The 13,666-nt window shown below is 49.0% G+C and overlaps 1 protein-coding gene across 2 annotated transcripts in view; it reads right to left on the bottom strand.

Moving 5' to 3' along the window:
* Nucleotides 1-13,666, bottom strand: part of DHX29 (DExH-box helicase 29) — an 85,899-nt gene that overhangs the window by 17,303 nt on the left and 54,930 nt on the right. For both annotated transcript variants that reach the window (XM_069748326.1, XM_069748334.1), the window contains exons 17-20: nucleotides 5,963-6,083; nucleotides 3,684-3,768; nucleotides 3,273-3,361; nucleotides 1,883-2,011 (exon numbers count right to left, since the gene is read on the bottom strand). In XM_069748326.1, the coding sequence (XP_069604427.1) occupies nucleotides 1,883-2,011; nucleotides 3,273-3,361; nucleotides 3,684-3,768; nucleotides 5,963-6,083 (424 nt within the window). The remainder of the gene's footprint in view (nucleotides 1-1,882; nucleotides 2,012-3,272; nucleotides 3,362-3,683; nucleotides 3,769-5,962; nucleotides 6,084-13,666) is intronic.

Genomic DNA, 13,666 nt, shown 5'->3' with positions numbered 1-13,666 from the left:
AATGACAAAATCACACTAACAGCACACATCACCGTTGCAGCCATTCACTGAGCTCACTAGCCATACCAATATATAAACGACACAAGCTGCTGAGCGACTGTCTGCAGTGATGACGTGCGCTGTCAACATGATGGTATTGCTGCAGCCAAAACACAGAGACAAAAGCAGCAGATACGGGCAGAGAGAGTACTACCTGTTATTGAGATTTGACATGACTGCTGTTTGGTGACTTTCTTAAAGCGGTATTCCCATCTCCAAGATCCTATCCCAATATATAGTAGGTGTAATAATAATAATATTAGCAAATAACTCCAATTAGAAATGTAGTATAGTTCTTTAGATTCACTATGTCTCTTACCCGATGTGCAGGGCATTGAAGTAGGTTAGTTACTCCATGGTTACAAGCACTCATATGGTGACAATTAGTTTGTTGTTAGTGGTTGTAACGTAACCATGGATACCTAAGCTACTGCATTGCCCTGCACATGGGGTAAAATGTTCTTGGATTTTACCGCTCTATAAATCTTCCTTATAGGGGTATTCCCATCTTCAAGATCCTATCCCAATATGTAGTAGGTGTAATAATAATATTAGCAAATACCTCGTCCAATTATAAATGTAGTATAGTTCTGATTCGCTAAGTTGCTTACCCCATGTGCAGGGCATTGCAGTAATTTAGGTTTCCGTGGTTGCGACCACTAACAACTAACTGCCACTATAAGAGTGGTCGTAACCATGGATACCTAAGCTACTGAAATGCCCTGTACAAGGGGTTAATGACAGAGAATCAGAAGAACTATACTACATCTCTAATTGGAGGTATTTGCTAATATTGTTATTACACCTACTACATATTGGAATAGGATCTTGGAGATGGGAATACTTTTTTAACCCCTTATATACCACCCCTATGCCCTGGGCTTGTAGGTATGTGACCTAAGTCACGTGATTTACTAATATGTATTGTGTCCAAACAGATACACATAAACATGGTAAAACACCAATACATTTAAAGGGGTTGTCAACTACTTAACTAACCCTTGCAGTGTGTCGAATAAAATAAGAAAAAGGAAACCTTTACCTCCTCTGCTCCAAGTGCCGCTGATAGGCCCGAGCACTCTCGTTACAAAATCACAAGTGGGCTCAATCCGGGAGGTAAATCTTTTTTTCATTCAGCAAATGTGGTGCAATCAAAAGTGATTGATCAGCAGTGGACTTCCCCTTTAAAACCCATTATTACTCCTTACATTTCTCTGGCATTAGTAGAATATAGCAACTTCATAATTTACATGCAATGCTGTCCATAGAGCGCCAAAAGACGCGCCCTTCAATACCATGGTTACCTATGATTGTTTTTTTTACCGGGTCTTTTGAAAAAAGAGAGCAGGAATCTTGTTGGTTGCGATGGGCGGCTCCTCCGCCCTCTCTAATCCCAGCTTAGGGGCCACAGTGACAATTTTTGGAAAGTCTATTTAAAGGAACATAACCCCTCCGTCTTACTGGTGAAACGCACAGGACGGCTCCTGGGAACCTGCGCTACCGAAGAGCCGTTGTACAGTACTTGGGACGTGGCCAGTATTTTGGACGACCCGCCTCTTGAGGAAAGCGTACAGGCAGGAGAAAGCTTGGTAAAAGCTTAGCAGCTTCCACAGCACAAGGAAAGCCGAGAAATAGAAGGAGGCAGAGAGTGAGATCCTGCTAAGAAAAACAACTGGAGGGTTTGTTTGTTTTTTAATACACCCATCTATAGTGGGCAACCTAAGAGAGTGCAAAGCTGGTGTTAACCCTTTAGGACTAGTCAATGTCATAACAAAGTTTAAACTATAACTTCATATAACATTAGTTGCACAAGAACCAGGATTTCGTGAACGAGCTTCCTTACCTTTCTTTGGTGTACAGTCGGAAACAGAAGCCGTCGCGGACCCGTCCGGCCCGTCCTTGCCGCTGCAGCGCACTGGCTTTACTTATAAACGTCTCCACCAGAGAACTCATCTGACTGCTCTCATGATACCTAAAAGGAAGGATCCAGAATCACAGCTTATTAAAATACAGCACATACCATTCTTCCATCTAAATCTTAAAAAAGGAGCAACGACAACAACAACTTTTCACCATTATCGGAATGGATACACAGCTTTCCCTGCCCCCGACAGGTAAATTAGCACAAATATGCAGCAATCATGTTTGATGGCCTTTTTTTCCCTACTATTTAAGGTTGAAATGGCCAAAAAAATAAAAAATAAAGGAAAGTTTAACCCCTTAACGACCAGAGATTTTTGGTTTTGCATTTTCATTTTTTGTTCCCCTTCTTCTCAGAGCCATAACTTTTTTGGTCAAAATGGCCATGTGAGGGCTTATTCTTTGCGGGACGAGTTGTACTTTTGAACAACACCATTGGTTTTACCATGTCGTGTACTAGAAAACAGGAAAAAAATTCCAAGTGCGGTGAAATTGCAAAAAAAAAGCGCAATCCCACACTTTTTTGCTAGGTTCACTAAATGCTAAAACTGACCGGTCAGTATGATTCTCCAGGTTATTACGAGTTCATAGACACCAAACATGTCTAGGTTATTTTTTATCTAAGTGGTGAAAAAAAATTCCAAACTTTGCTAAAAAAAAAAATAAAAAATAAAAAAAGGCGCCATTTTCCGATTCCCATACCGTCTCCATTATTAATGATCTCGGGTCGGGTGAGGGCTTATTTTTTGCGTGCCGAGCTGATGTTTTTAATGATACCATTTTGGTGCAGATACGTTCTTTTGATAGCTCGTTATTGCATTTTAATGCAATGTCGCGGTGGCCAAAAAAAAATGTAATTCTGGCGTTTTGACTTTTTTTTCTCCCTACACCATTTAGCGATCAGGTTAATCCTTTTTTTTTATTGATCGATCGGGCAATTCTGAATGCGGCGATACCAAATATGTGTATGTTTGATTTTTTTTATTGTTTTATTTTGAAGGGCGGTGATTTGAATTTTTTTTTTTTTTTTTTTTTTTACTTTTGGCATGCTTCAATAGTCTCCATGGGAAACTAGAAGCTGCCATAACCTGATCGTCTCTCCTACATACAAGTGATGATCAGATCGCCTATATGTAGCTGAATTACTCACTTGCTATGAGCGCCAACCACCGGGCACGATTCCAACTGACATGTGCCGAGAAAGATGTGGGCTCACCGCCGGAGCCCACATCAAAGGGAGGGAGTCCAACATCGGCGTACTATTACGTCTGATGTCAGAAAGGGGTTAAACAAAATGGATGTATGTGTGTCACCTATTTTCCTTAGTTCTTCCAGCATCTACGACAAATACCACATCTGGGATGGTGATGCCAGTTTCAGCAATGTTTGTTGCCAGCACAATCTGTAATTAAGAGGAATTGAAAGAATAAATGCCATTAAAGATTAAACTTAATTATATAAGAAAAACTGCTACGAACAGCACTTGTATCGCATAACTATTAGTGATGAGTGATTGTGTCACGTGTTGTGACTGTCAAACAGCGGCGAGACGTGCAGGCGTGGGGACACGAGCATATTCTTCGAGCACGCCAAAGACACTCGGTTAAGCACACGAGCATGGATAACACCTTATCTGAGCACATTCGCTCATCACTAGTGACTGTGTATAGAAACAAAATAAAACATCTGGGAAATCTATTTTGATTTTCCTGGAAATTTTTTACCTTTCTTGTTCCTGCTGGAGGAAGTACAAACGCTTCTGCCTGGTCCTGACTGGAAAGGATGGAGTGCAGCGCTATCAACTTGTACCTTAAAAGTAAAAAAATAGACAAGCATTGACCCAAACAATATACAGTAGTCTCAGATACATGACAGGATGAGTAAAACAGCTTATCAGCAGTGCTATATGTGACATGCTTTTAAGAGGACCTGTCACCAAATCAAAAAAGTGGCCAGTTTTTGCTCTTACTTTATTCCTGCTGCTCCTCTGAGTATTCCAGTTTTTTTTAAACTTTTTTACATCAACCATACAGTTCTAGAGATATGGGCCTTTTTATTTAGTGCCAATTTGTATGGTCTTTACAAGGGGGCGTGGCTCACAGCAGCCATAAGACATGCCCCAGAGGAACTTGTGAGCACTGCCCCCTTGGTAAAAACCTCTAAATATAAAAGGTTCATATCTCTGGACTTGTATGGTGGATTTACAAAAAGGAGAAAAAAATGGTGTACTGAGGGGAGCAGCAAGAATAAAATAAGAGCAAAAACCGACTACTTTTGACCTGGTGACAGGTTCTCTTTCAAGACGAGTATATTATGAAAAATCTCTAGCGCCAATCCCAATACACAGCCGTTCTGGAATGGCGCCTTAGTCATCATTCAGGACAGTTTGTGGACCTGGCTCAACAACTACCCAAAGTCTGCAAGTAGCTTAGCCTGGTTTCCTCTACAAACAGACTGCCCTGTGTGACACAATAGGCTACGTGCTCATGAGAGTAACTGTAGAGTGCCATGCATATGCTCGCTCTGCTTGGTACAGTATGCATGTGGTTACAATAGGAGGCTCCTGCCAAGCACCTTCTGCAATGTCAAGCTGATGCAGAGGGAGGACTTCAAACACTACTACTGAAGCCTAGAAATATAATCATTTCATGTAGTTATACGATGTAGTAGAGATGAGCACAATGATTGGCACTACCCTGGTCCAGCGCCCACTTCAAACACCCCTTGGCAGCTGGAGCAGGACAGTGCAGACATGAATGCCAGCGCCCTGAGAGCCTGGTACCATTACTAGACAAAAGAGGGGAGAAGTCAGCGCTGCCTATGGCCAGAACGCAATACATAAAGTGCAAATGCACATATTGAATTCTAACTGTATTTCAAAATGAGACATTTAGCAAACAATTGATCAATTCTTTGAGCCGCCCCGCCACGTCACGGCATTCTCATAATGGGGCAGTCCTACTCTACGTTTTTTTATATTCGCTGTACTATAAAGGCCTCCTAAATGTATTAAAAGCAAGACCACATTAAATGCAAGTTGTACATGAAGCGCTTCTGAATCACTCCTTTGGCGCCAGAGGGGCAAGCGCAGATAAAGGTTGACCAGGTCCGGACATAGATATTTCAGGTCCAACCACCACACTGCCCAGCCAGCACCACAGATAAAAGAAAGAATTAATCAATTGTTTGCTAAATGTCTCATTTTGAAACACAGTTAGAAATGAATATGTGCATGTGCACTTTATGTATAGCATTCTGACCATAAGCAGCGCTGGCTTCTCCCCTTTTTTGATATTGGTTTGTGGTTGACCACCACTGTTGCCGTGCGTGCTGGGTTATGTACGCCATTCTTTCTGTGTTTGTGGGTGATTGAATTAGGCTGCAGTACACACATTCAGCAGCCCTGCCCTAAGCTTTGTTTTATTGTGCACCTGTGTCTCAGCCTATCTCACCCTTCATCTGTGGTGCTGGCTGGGCAGTGTGGAGGTTGGACCAGAAATGTCTATGTCCAGACCTGGTCAACCTTTATCTGTGCTTGCCCTTCTGGCACCATGGGAGTGATTCAGAAAAGCTTCAGGTACGTTTGCATTTAATGTGGTCTTGCTTTTAATACATTTAGGAGGCCGTAATGGCAGAGCGAATACAAAAAAAAGTAGAGTAGGACTGCCCCATTATGAGAGTGACGTGGCGGGGCGGCTCAAAGAATTGATCAATTGTTTGCTAAATATCTCATTTTGAAATACAGTTAGAAATCAATATGTGCATGTGCACTTTATGTATTGCATTCTGACCATAAGCAGCGCTGGCTTCTCCCCTTTTTTATTTTTACCATTACTAGACCCCTGTGACACGGTGTGAAGTTTAGTGACTAGGCCTCACACCATATCATTATGCTGCAGGAGCCGCCCAGAATGCCGGCGTTCACGTGTTGTGCACTGTCCTGGCCTAGCTGCCTCGCAGGGTGGTGCATATCTCTACAACGCAGTTTTCTAAAGTCCATTACCTCCTCCTGTCATTAAACCTCTTGTCAGAAGATAGAAGGTCATAAATTTGCTGAATATCAGCGAGGCCGGGTAAGAAGATCAGCACGGCTCCCTCTACATTTCTGTATTGTGGACTTCTGTCTGGTGGAAGAATAAAGCAGAAAATTGAGTAACAGAGCAATGACATTGGAATAAAAGTCCTAAAAAGACTGAGCAGCAAAAGGGGGAACATCAATGTCCTGTCATGCTTTAACGGTACACAAAAAAATCTAAATCAAGTGTAAACAGGCTCTCAGCTGATGAAAAAGTAAAACGCTGGTTGGTTGGGAGAAAAACAGGATTTTTGGTTGCTTACCGTAAAAACAGGATTTTTGGTTGCTTACCGTAAAATCTGTTTCTCGGAGCCTTCATTGGGGGACACAGGAACCATGGGTGTATGCTGCTGCCACTAGGAGGCTGACACTATGCAAATAAAAAAAGTTAGCTCCTCCTCTGCAGTGTACACCCTACCGACAGGAAGTAGGATATTCAGTTAGTGAGAAAGCAGTAGGAGAAGCAACGTGTAAAAGAGAACTATAATAATAATATGATAATAATAAACTTTATTTATATAGCGCCGACAAATTCTACGGCGCTCCATAGATTAACAGTTTCAAACACTCAAAGAGTGTTCAAAGAACTCAAACGTAAAACAGTAAACAGAGCTGTTCAACTTGGGAGGGAGCTGTGTCCCCCAATGAAGGCTCCGAGAAACAGATTTTACGGTAAGCAACCAAAAATCCTGTTTTCTCTATCGCCTTTCATTGGGGGACACAGGAACCATGGGACGTCCCAAAGCAGTCCCTGGGGTGGGGAAAACCGACTTCCATCAGGTCCGAGGACTCACCACTGCTGCCTGCAGGATCCTTCTGCCCAGGCTGGAGTCCGCCGTAGTTTGGCGAAACGTGTGGATGGAAGATCAGGTTGCCGCTTGCAAAGCCATCAGCGATAACCCCGTGGCATACCGCACTGGAAGCGCCGATTGCCCGGGTAGAGTGAGCCTTATCTCAGGAGGCACTCTTGTTCTTGACCCGGAAGCTTCCAAACTTGCCATTCTGATAGAGCGAGCAATAGTCGCCTTGGAAGCCGGCAGGCCTCTACGCACGCCATCAGGGATGGCGAAAAGAGAATCCATCTTTCGGAAAGCGGCTGTGCTAGCCAGGGAGATCCTCACTGCCCTGACGAGACCCAGCCTGTTCAACGATCACTCCAGAGTCGGAGCTGGACAAAAGGAAAGGTATAACGATGTCCTCGTTGAGGTGGAAAGATGAAAACCACCTCGAGAAAGGAAGGAAGGCAGAGGTCTGCGACCACCTTGTCCTGGATTAAAATCAAGAAAGGAGGTCGGCAAGAAATGGCCGCCAACTCAAAAACGCGGCGGATCGAAGAGATGGACCTGGGAAAAGCCACCTTCCGAGATAGAACTGACAGGGAAAACTCCCTGAGAGGCTATAAGGGGGGAACCCCTAAGCACCACCAACCCAACCTTTAAATCCCATGAATCCAGAGGCCCTGTACGGGAGGGACAGCGTGGGCCACTCATTGAAGGGAGGTCTTAACCTGTGGCTGAGAAGATAACGTCTTCTTAAAGGGAAGAAGAGCGTAGGAGCCTGGCCCTATAGGGAACTGAGAGCGAAGCCCGAATCCCGTCCTGCCTGAAGGAAAACCAAATGGAAGGCAGGGAAAAAGGACATAGGTGAAAAGCGGTTGGACTCGCAACAACGAAAGTAAGCCTACCAGGTACGATAGTAGATCCTGAAAGAAGACGAAGGCTTCCCAGCCTGGACTATACAGTGACCCATCTGGGCCGAAAGGCCGGACGCTCTTAGAACTGTGGAGTCCACAGCCACGCCGTTAAACTGGGCGACCGATAATTCGGGTGAAAAATCGAACCCTGAGACAGCAGATCGGGTCCGCCTGGAAGACACCAGGGGTGTCCGCGAGAGGATTGACGATGTCTGCAAACTAGGACCTCCTGGGCCAATCCGGGACGATCAGAATGACCGGCACCCATCCAGCCTTGATCTTTTTCGACAGCTTGGAAAGCAAGGGAAGGCATGGAAACCAATAGGGGAGCCCGAAATGCGACCGAGGAATGGCCAGAGCGTCAACCCCTCTGTGAGAGAAACACGGGACCCTGAGCCGACCCGAGGGACCTCCTGTTCAATCGGGACGCCATGAGGACCACCTCTGGAGTCCCCCATAGAAAAGTAATCCGATAGGAAACCTCCTGAAGTACCATTCCCCTGCCGCGAGGCCCTCGCGGCCGAGGAAGTCGGCGGCCTAAATGTCCACGCCGGGGACATGCACTGCGGAGCTCACCAGGACTGTTGCCTCTGTCCAAAGGAGGATCCTGGAATCTCGGCCGAGGCCAGCGAACGCCGAGTCCACCGCTGGTGGTAGACATATGCCACAGCTGTGTCATTGTCTGTCTGGATTCGAATTGGCAGGCTGCTGAGAATCCTTACCCAGTGAAGGAAAGACAGAAAGATGATCCGGAACTCGAGGACATTGATCGGCAGAGGGTTCCTGCGCCGACCAACCACCCTGAAAGAACAGGAGACAAAGCCCCGCGCCTCCGCGAGCGGACAGGCGTCCGTCGTCACCACCTGCCAGGGAACTGGAAGGAAGGATATGCTGTGAAGGATCTACTCTGGGATAAGAGAAGTGACCTCGGCCACAAGTCGAGGAACCATTTGACCTGGGAGAAAGCCGGATCGGACGATGCAGGGAGAAGACAGACCTGTCCCCTGCGATAAAATAGCCTGCTGAAGAAGTCTTGAAAGAAACGGGCGAAGGGAAAATTGCTTCCGATGTTGCAACCAAACCTCCTTAGGGTCTTTAAGGCCCATCGGAAAGGAGGGGAGCCGAGAACCCTGGAGCAAGCGAACTTCCTGACAAAGGAGGGATATCCTGTCCTCGGGAAGGAAGACTCTGGTCCGACAAGTGTCGAAGAACATGCCCGGAGATACGAGGCGCTGAACAAGACGGAACTTCTTCCTGTTGACGAGCCACCCGCAACGGTTAGAATGTCGGGAAAGATGGATAGACTTTCGGGAGCCTGAAACCGAAATTCCTGAGCCTCCATGAAAGTGATTACTGAACGAGGGAATATCATCCTGAAGTGTCTCCGACGAAACTTCCTGTTCAGCAAATGGAGATCCGGACTGGGACAAACCTTGTTGTCCTGTGTCAGTACAGAAAGATTCGAAGAGAAGCCTGTGAACCGTTGAACCGTTCCTGTTCTGGGACGGGAACGTTTACCCCAGATTTAAGGAGGGAAACAATGGCCGTAAAGAAACCCGGGACTAGAGCGGGGTCTCTTGGAGGTTGGGATTTGAAGAAAACGATCCCAGGACCGTGAAATGAAGAATTTGTATCTAGAGGATACAAGTGCCCTGGCCCAGCGCCCTCTACTGAGGAGACCCAGACGTCCCTGAGGAACAGGAGACGGTTGCCCAGCCTGAGAAACGGGCTGGGGTCTGGTCGTGGGTGATGCCTAGGTGGAACCTCCAGTCCTGGACCTGGAGAATCCACCTTAGGAGTAGCGGGCACGCCAGAAAAGAGTGAGTCGAAGAATACCTTCATCTCTTAACGTGCCTGTGGCCTCTGCGAAGAGGAATCTGATGCCGCAAAACTACGAAAAAAGTCAAAAAGACCGAAGTAGCCGCCTAAAGGGAAAGTAGGCGAGGTCTGGAGAAGGGGACTGGTGCCGCCAGTGGCGTCCTTAATAAATTTGGTCCAGCTTGGAACCGAAAGGATGTGAACCTTGAAAAGGCAGGCTCGTAAGGGACTTCTTTGATGACTCTTGAGCCAAACAGTGCGACAGCTGGCAACAACATTACTGGGCGCCTGTGCGGCAGAAGACGCGACGTCCAGGGAACAAAATATTCCCCGGCGTGAGTAATCTGGGTGGCAAGTTCCGCCAGCCGGCCTGATGGAGCTCCAGCTTGAATGCCCCAACGGAGTTGTTTAGCCCCTCGGATACAGACTTCGAAACCCAAATGGAAGCCAAGGCTGGGCATTGGGATGATTCGGCAGTTTTGAAAGCCGACTTCACGAAGGATTCCATGATCCTATCGATGGAATCTTTCAGAGCCGCCCACCGGACAGCGTAAGGACTGTGTTGGTGGCAAGTTTAGCAGCCGACGGATCCACAGGGGGAGAGGTCGTTCTCTAACGCCTCTCATTCCCGTTGGCAATGAGATCCGGAGGAAAGAGATATGAGACTCCAAGACGCTTGTCTCTTTGCGAACTTCTGGTAGAATTCGCTCTTTCTCTGGACAGAAGCTCCTTGAATTCAGGATGAGGAGCAAATACCTTGGGAGGTAGCTTGGACCGTCTAAACGAAACCGCCTGATCTGCGGGTTTCGTAGAGGAATCTTTGATGCCACAGGTCTGATTGGTCGCTCCAATGAGGCTTTGAACCATATCCCTCATGTTAGCGATTTGGTTCGAAACCGGCCCCAAATTATCCTTCGAAGGCGTATCATAGAAAGCCTCGCCTGACTCAGGGAAGGAGGATCGGGAGGACGCCGACTGCAGAGGAGGACCGAGTGTCGAGAAGAAGACTCAGACTGGCATTCCTGTCTGGACCTTTTGCAGCTAGCCTTGGAGGGCTCGGACGGAGCTTCCAGCGACCCGGTGGCTACTGCGGGGGTCTGCAGGGGTAACCGATCCAGCACGGACACCAGGGTTGAGACACCCGTGTTAGATTGGCCACCGATTGAGACAGAGAGGAGGCCCAGCCTGGGATGGGGGTATCACTCTCGGGCGGATCGGCCGAGGGATCCTGGGCGGTAGGCACAATCGGGTTGCTGCAGGAGTAGGAAGACGAGAATGGCCCCCTTTTTGCCCGAGTGGTTAGGGGGCAGGGGGGTTTGGGGGCAAAGGGGAGTGTCAGTCTGCAGAGCAGAGCTACTCACGGTAGACGAAAAACGGGATCCGGAGGACGCTGTTCGGCTTGATAGGATGGGCCTCCGGTAAGAAGTCGTCTTTTAGGCAGGAGGGTGATGTGGGCTCCTGCCGCAAATTGGACTCGATCTGCGGATGTGACCGCGGTATGGGCTCCTGAGATTGAGGTGCATGTAAAGGAGTCCCAAGATGGCGCCGGTGGGCGGAGAGAAGGCGGGCCGCAGTGAAAATGTCGGGCGGGAGAAAAGCCCGCCCGATGAGAGAAGAAAGGGGGCGGAGTCCGGCACCGGAAGTAGGCCCAGGCAGAAGCCGGGGCCTAAATTAGCGATCGGTGACCGGCATGGAAGGGCCGAAGCGGCAAACAGCGCGCCGCAGAAGGCGACAGGCGAGCGGCCGCCCACAGCGGCGGGAGCAGCGCAGCCGCAGGTTCAAAGCGGCGCGGCGGTCCGGCAAGCCGCCACGCCGAGGGAGGACGCGCGGCGCTGCAAGCGGCCAGAGGGACACAGCTGCAGGGGGCCCGACCAGCGACGCGGCGGCCGGCAAAGCCGCCGCGCCGAAAAGAAGCGAACGGCCGCATACAGCGGCCGGAGCAGGGAAGCCACAGAGGGCCGAAGCGACGCGGCGGCCGGCAAAGCCGCCGCGCTGAAAGGAAATAAACGGCCGCACACAGCGGCCGGAGCAGGGAAGCCACCGAGGGCCGCGCTGAAGCCGGGGCTGGGAAGCCCACAGGACCCGAGGCGGAAATGTCTCCCCTGAGCAAGGCCACGCAGACAGCGCGCCCGGACAAGAAGCGGCGCGGCGATCCGCAAAGGCAGCCGCGCCGGAACAGGGAGGCCGCATCCACGGAAGTGGCGCGGCCGAAAAGAGATGCGACCCGCACCAGAAAACTCCCCAAATAGGAACCCCCTTTTTAGGATCCAGGGAAGCCACAGGGTGGGGAGGGAAAATACTCACCTAAACATCCCACGCCGGTACTAACCTGGAAGGAATGAGACGTCCACGGAGGCGATGGACGTCCTCGTCTCCTCCGACCGACAGGCTCTGGTGGGCGAGTGGGTGGGGGACGGAGCCAGGACCGAACTTCTGAGCACGCTTGTGTGCTAGGATCTTGGTCCTGGAGAGGGATCTATGAGGATACGGGGTGGCAGTACACGCCGTACTCATAGTCCGCATAGTGGGACTACAGGTGTGAGTGTTCACCCTGTATCCCTCCGGAAAAACATGAAAGGTAACGACGCACATTGAGGTAGATAAGGGTCTAATGAAAGACCCGTGTCCACCTCCTACTGACACTAAGCTAAACTGAATATCCTACTTCCTGTCGGTAGGGTGTACACTGCAGAGGAGGAGCTAACTTTTTATTTGCATAGTGTCAGCCTCCTAGTGGCAGCAGCATACACCCATGGTTCCTGTGTCCCCCAATGAAAGGCGATAGAGAAATCTGTTTCTCGGAGCCTTCATTGGGGGACACAGGAACCATGGGTGTATGCTGCTGCCACTAGGAGGCTGACACTATGCAAATAAAAAGTTAGCTCCTCCTCTGCAGTGTACACCCCACCGACAGGAAGAAAGATATTCAGTTAGTGAGAAAGCAGTAGGAGAAGCAACATGTAAAAGAGAAAGAATAATATAATAATAATAAACTTTATATAGCGCCAACAAAATCCATGGCGCTTCACAGATTAACAGCTTCAAACACTCAGAGTGTTCAAAGAACTCAAACGTAGACAGTAAACAGAGCTGTTCAACTTGGGAGGGTGCTGTGTCCCCCAATGAAGGCTCCGAGAAACAGATTTTACGGTAAGCAACCAAAAATCCTGTTTTCTCTATCGCCTTTCATTGGGGGACACAGGAACCATGGGACGTCCCAAAGCAGTCCCTGGGGTGGGAAAAACAGACTTCCATCAGGTCAGAGGACTCACCACTGCCGCCTGCAGGATCCTTCTGCCCAGGCTGGAGTCCGCCGTAGTTCGGCGAAACGTGTGGATGGAAGACCAGGTTGCCGCTTTGCAAAGCTGTCTGCGAAAGCCCTGTGACGTACCGCACTGGAAGCGCCGACTGCCCGGGTAGAGTGAGCCTTCATCTCAGGAGGGGGCCCTCTGTGCTTGACCCGGTAAGCTTCCAAAATTGCCATTCTGATCAAGCGAGCAATCGTCGCCTTGGAAGCCGGCAGGCCTCTACGCACGCCATCAGGGATGGCGAAAAGAGAATCCATCTTTCGGAAAGCGGCCGTGCTAGCCAGGGAGATCCTCACTGCCCTGACGAGGTCCAGCCTGTTCAACGATCGCTCCAGAGGATGAGTCGGAGCTGGACAAAAGGAAGGTAGAACGAAGTCCTCGTTGAGGTGGAAAGATGAAAACCACCTCGAGAAAGGAAGGAAGGCGGAGGCCTGGGACCACCTTATCCTGGTGGAAAAATCAAGAAAGGAGGTCGGCAGGAAATGGCCGTCAACTCAAAAACGCGGCGGATCGAAGAGATGGACCTGAGAAAAGCCACCTTCCGAGATAGAACTGACAGGGAAAACTGCCTGAGAGGCTCAAAGGGGGGGAACCCCTAAGAACAACCAATACAACCTTTAAATCCCATGAATCCACAGAGGCCCTGAGCGGAGGGACAGCGTGGACTACTCCTTGAAGGAAGGTCTTAACCTGTGGCTGTGAAGATAAAGTCTTCTTAAAGGGAAGAAGAGCGCAGGGAACTGGCCCTTTAGGGAAGAGAGCGAAGCCCGAATCCAGTCCTGCCTGAAGGAAAACCAAATGGAAGGCAGGGAA

Source organism: Ranitomeya imitator, chromosome 1 (assembly GCF_032444005.1).
Source record: "Ranitomeya imitator isolate aRanImi1 chromosome 1, aRanImi1.pri, whole genome shotgun sequence".
In the NCBI taxonomy this organism is placed as follows: domain Eukaryota; kingdom Metazoa; phylum Chordata; class Amphibia; order Anura; family Dendrobatidae; genus Ranitomeya; species Ranitomeya imitator.
Note: the sequence above shows the minus strand (reverse complement) of the source record. Positions and strands in the feature narration are given on the sequence as shown.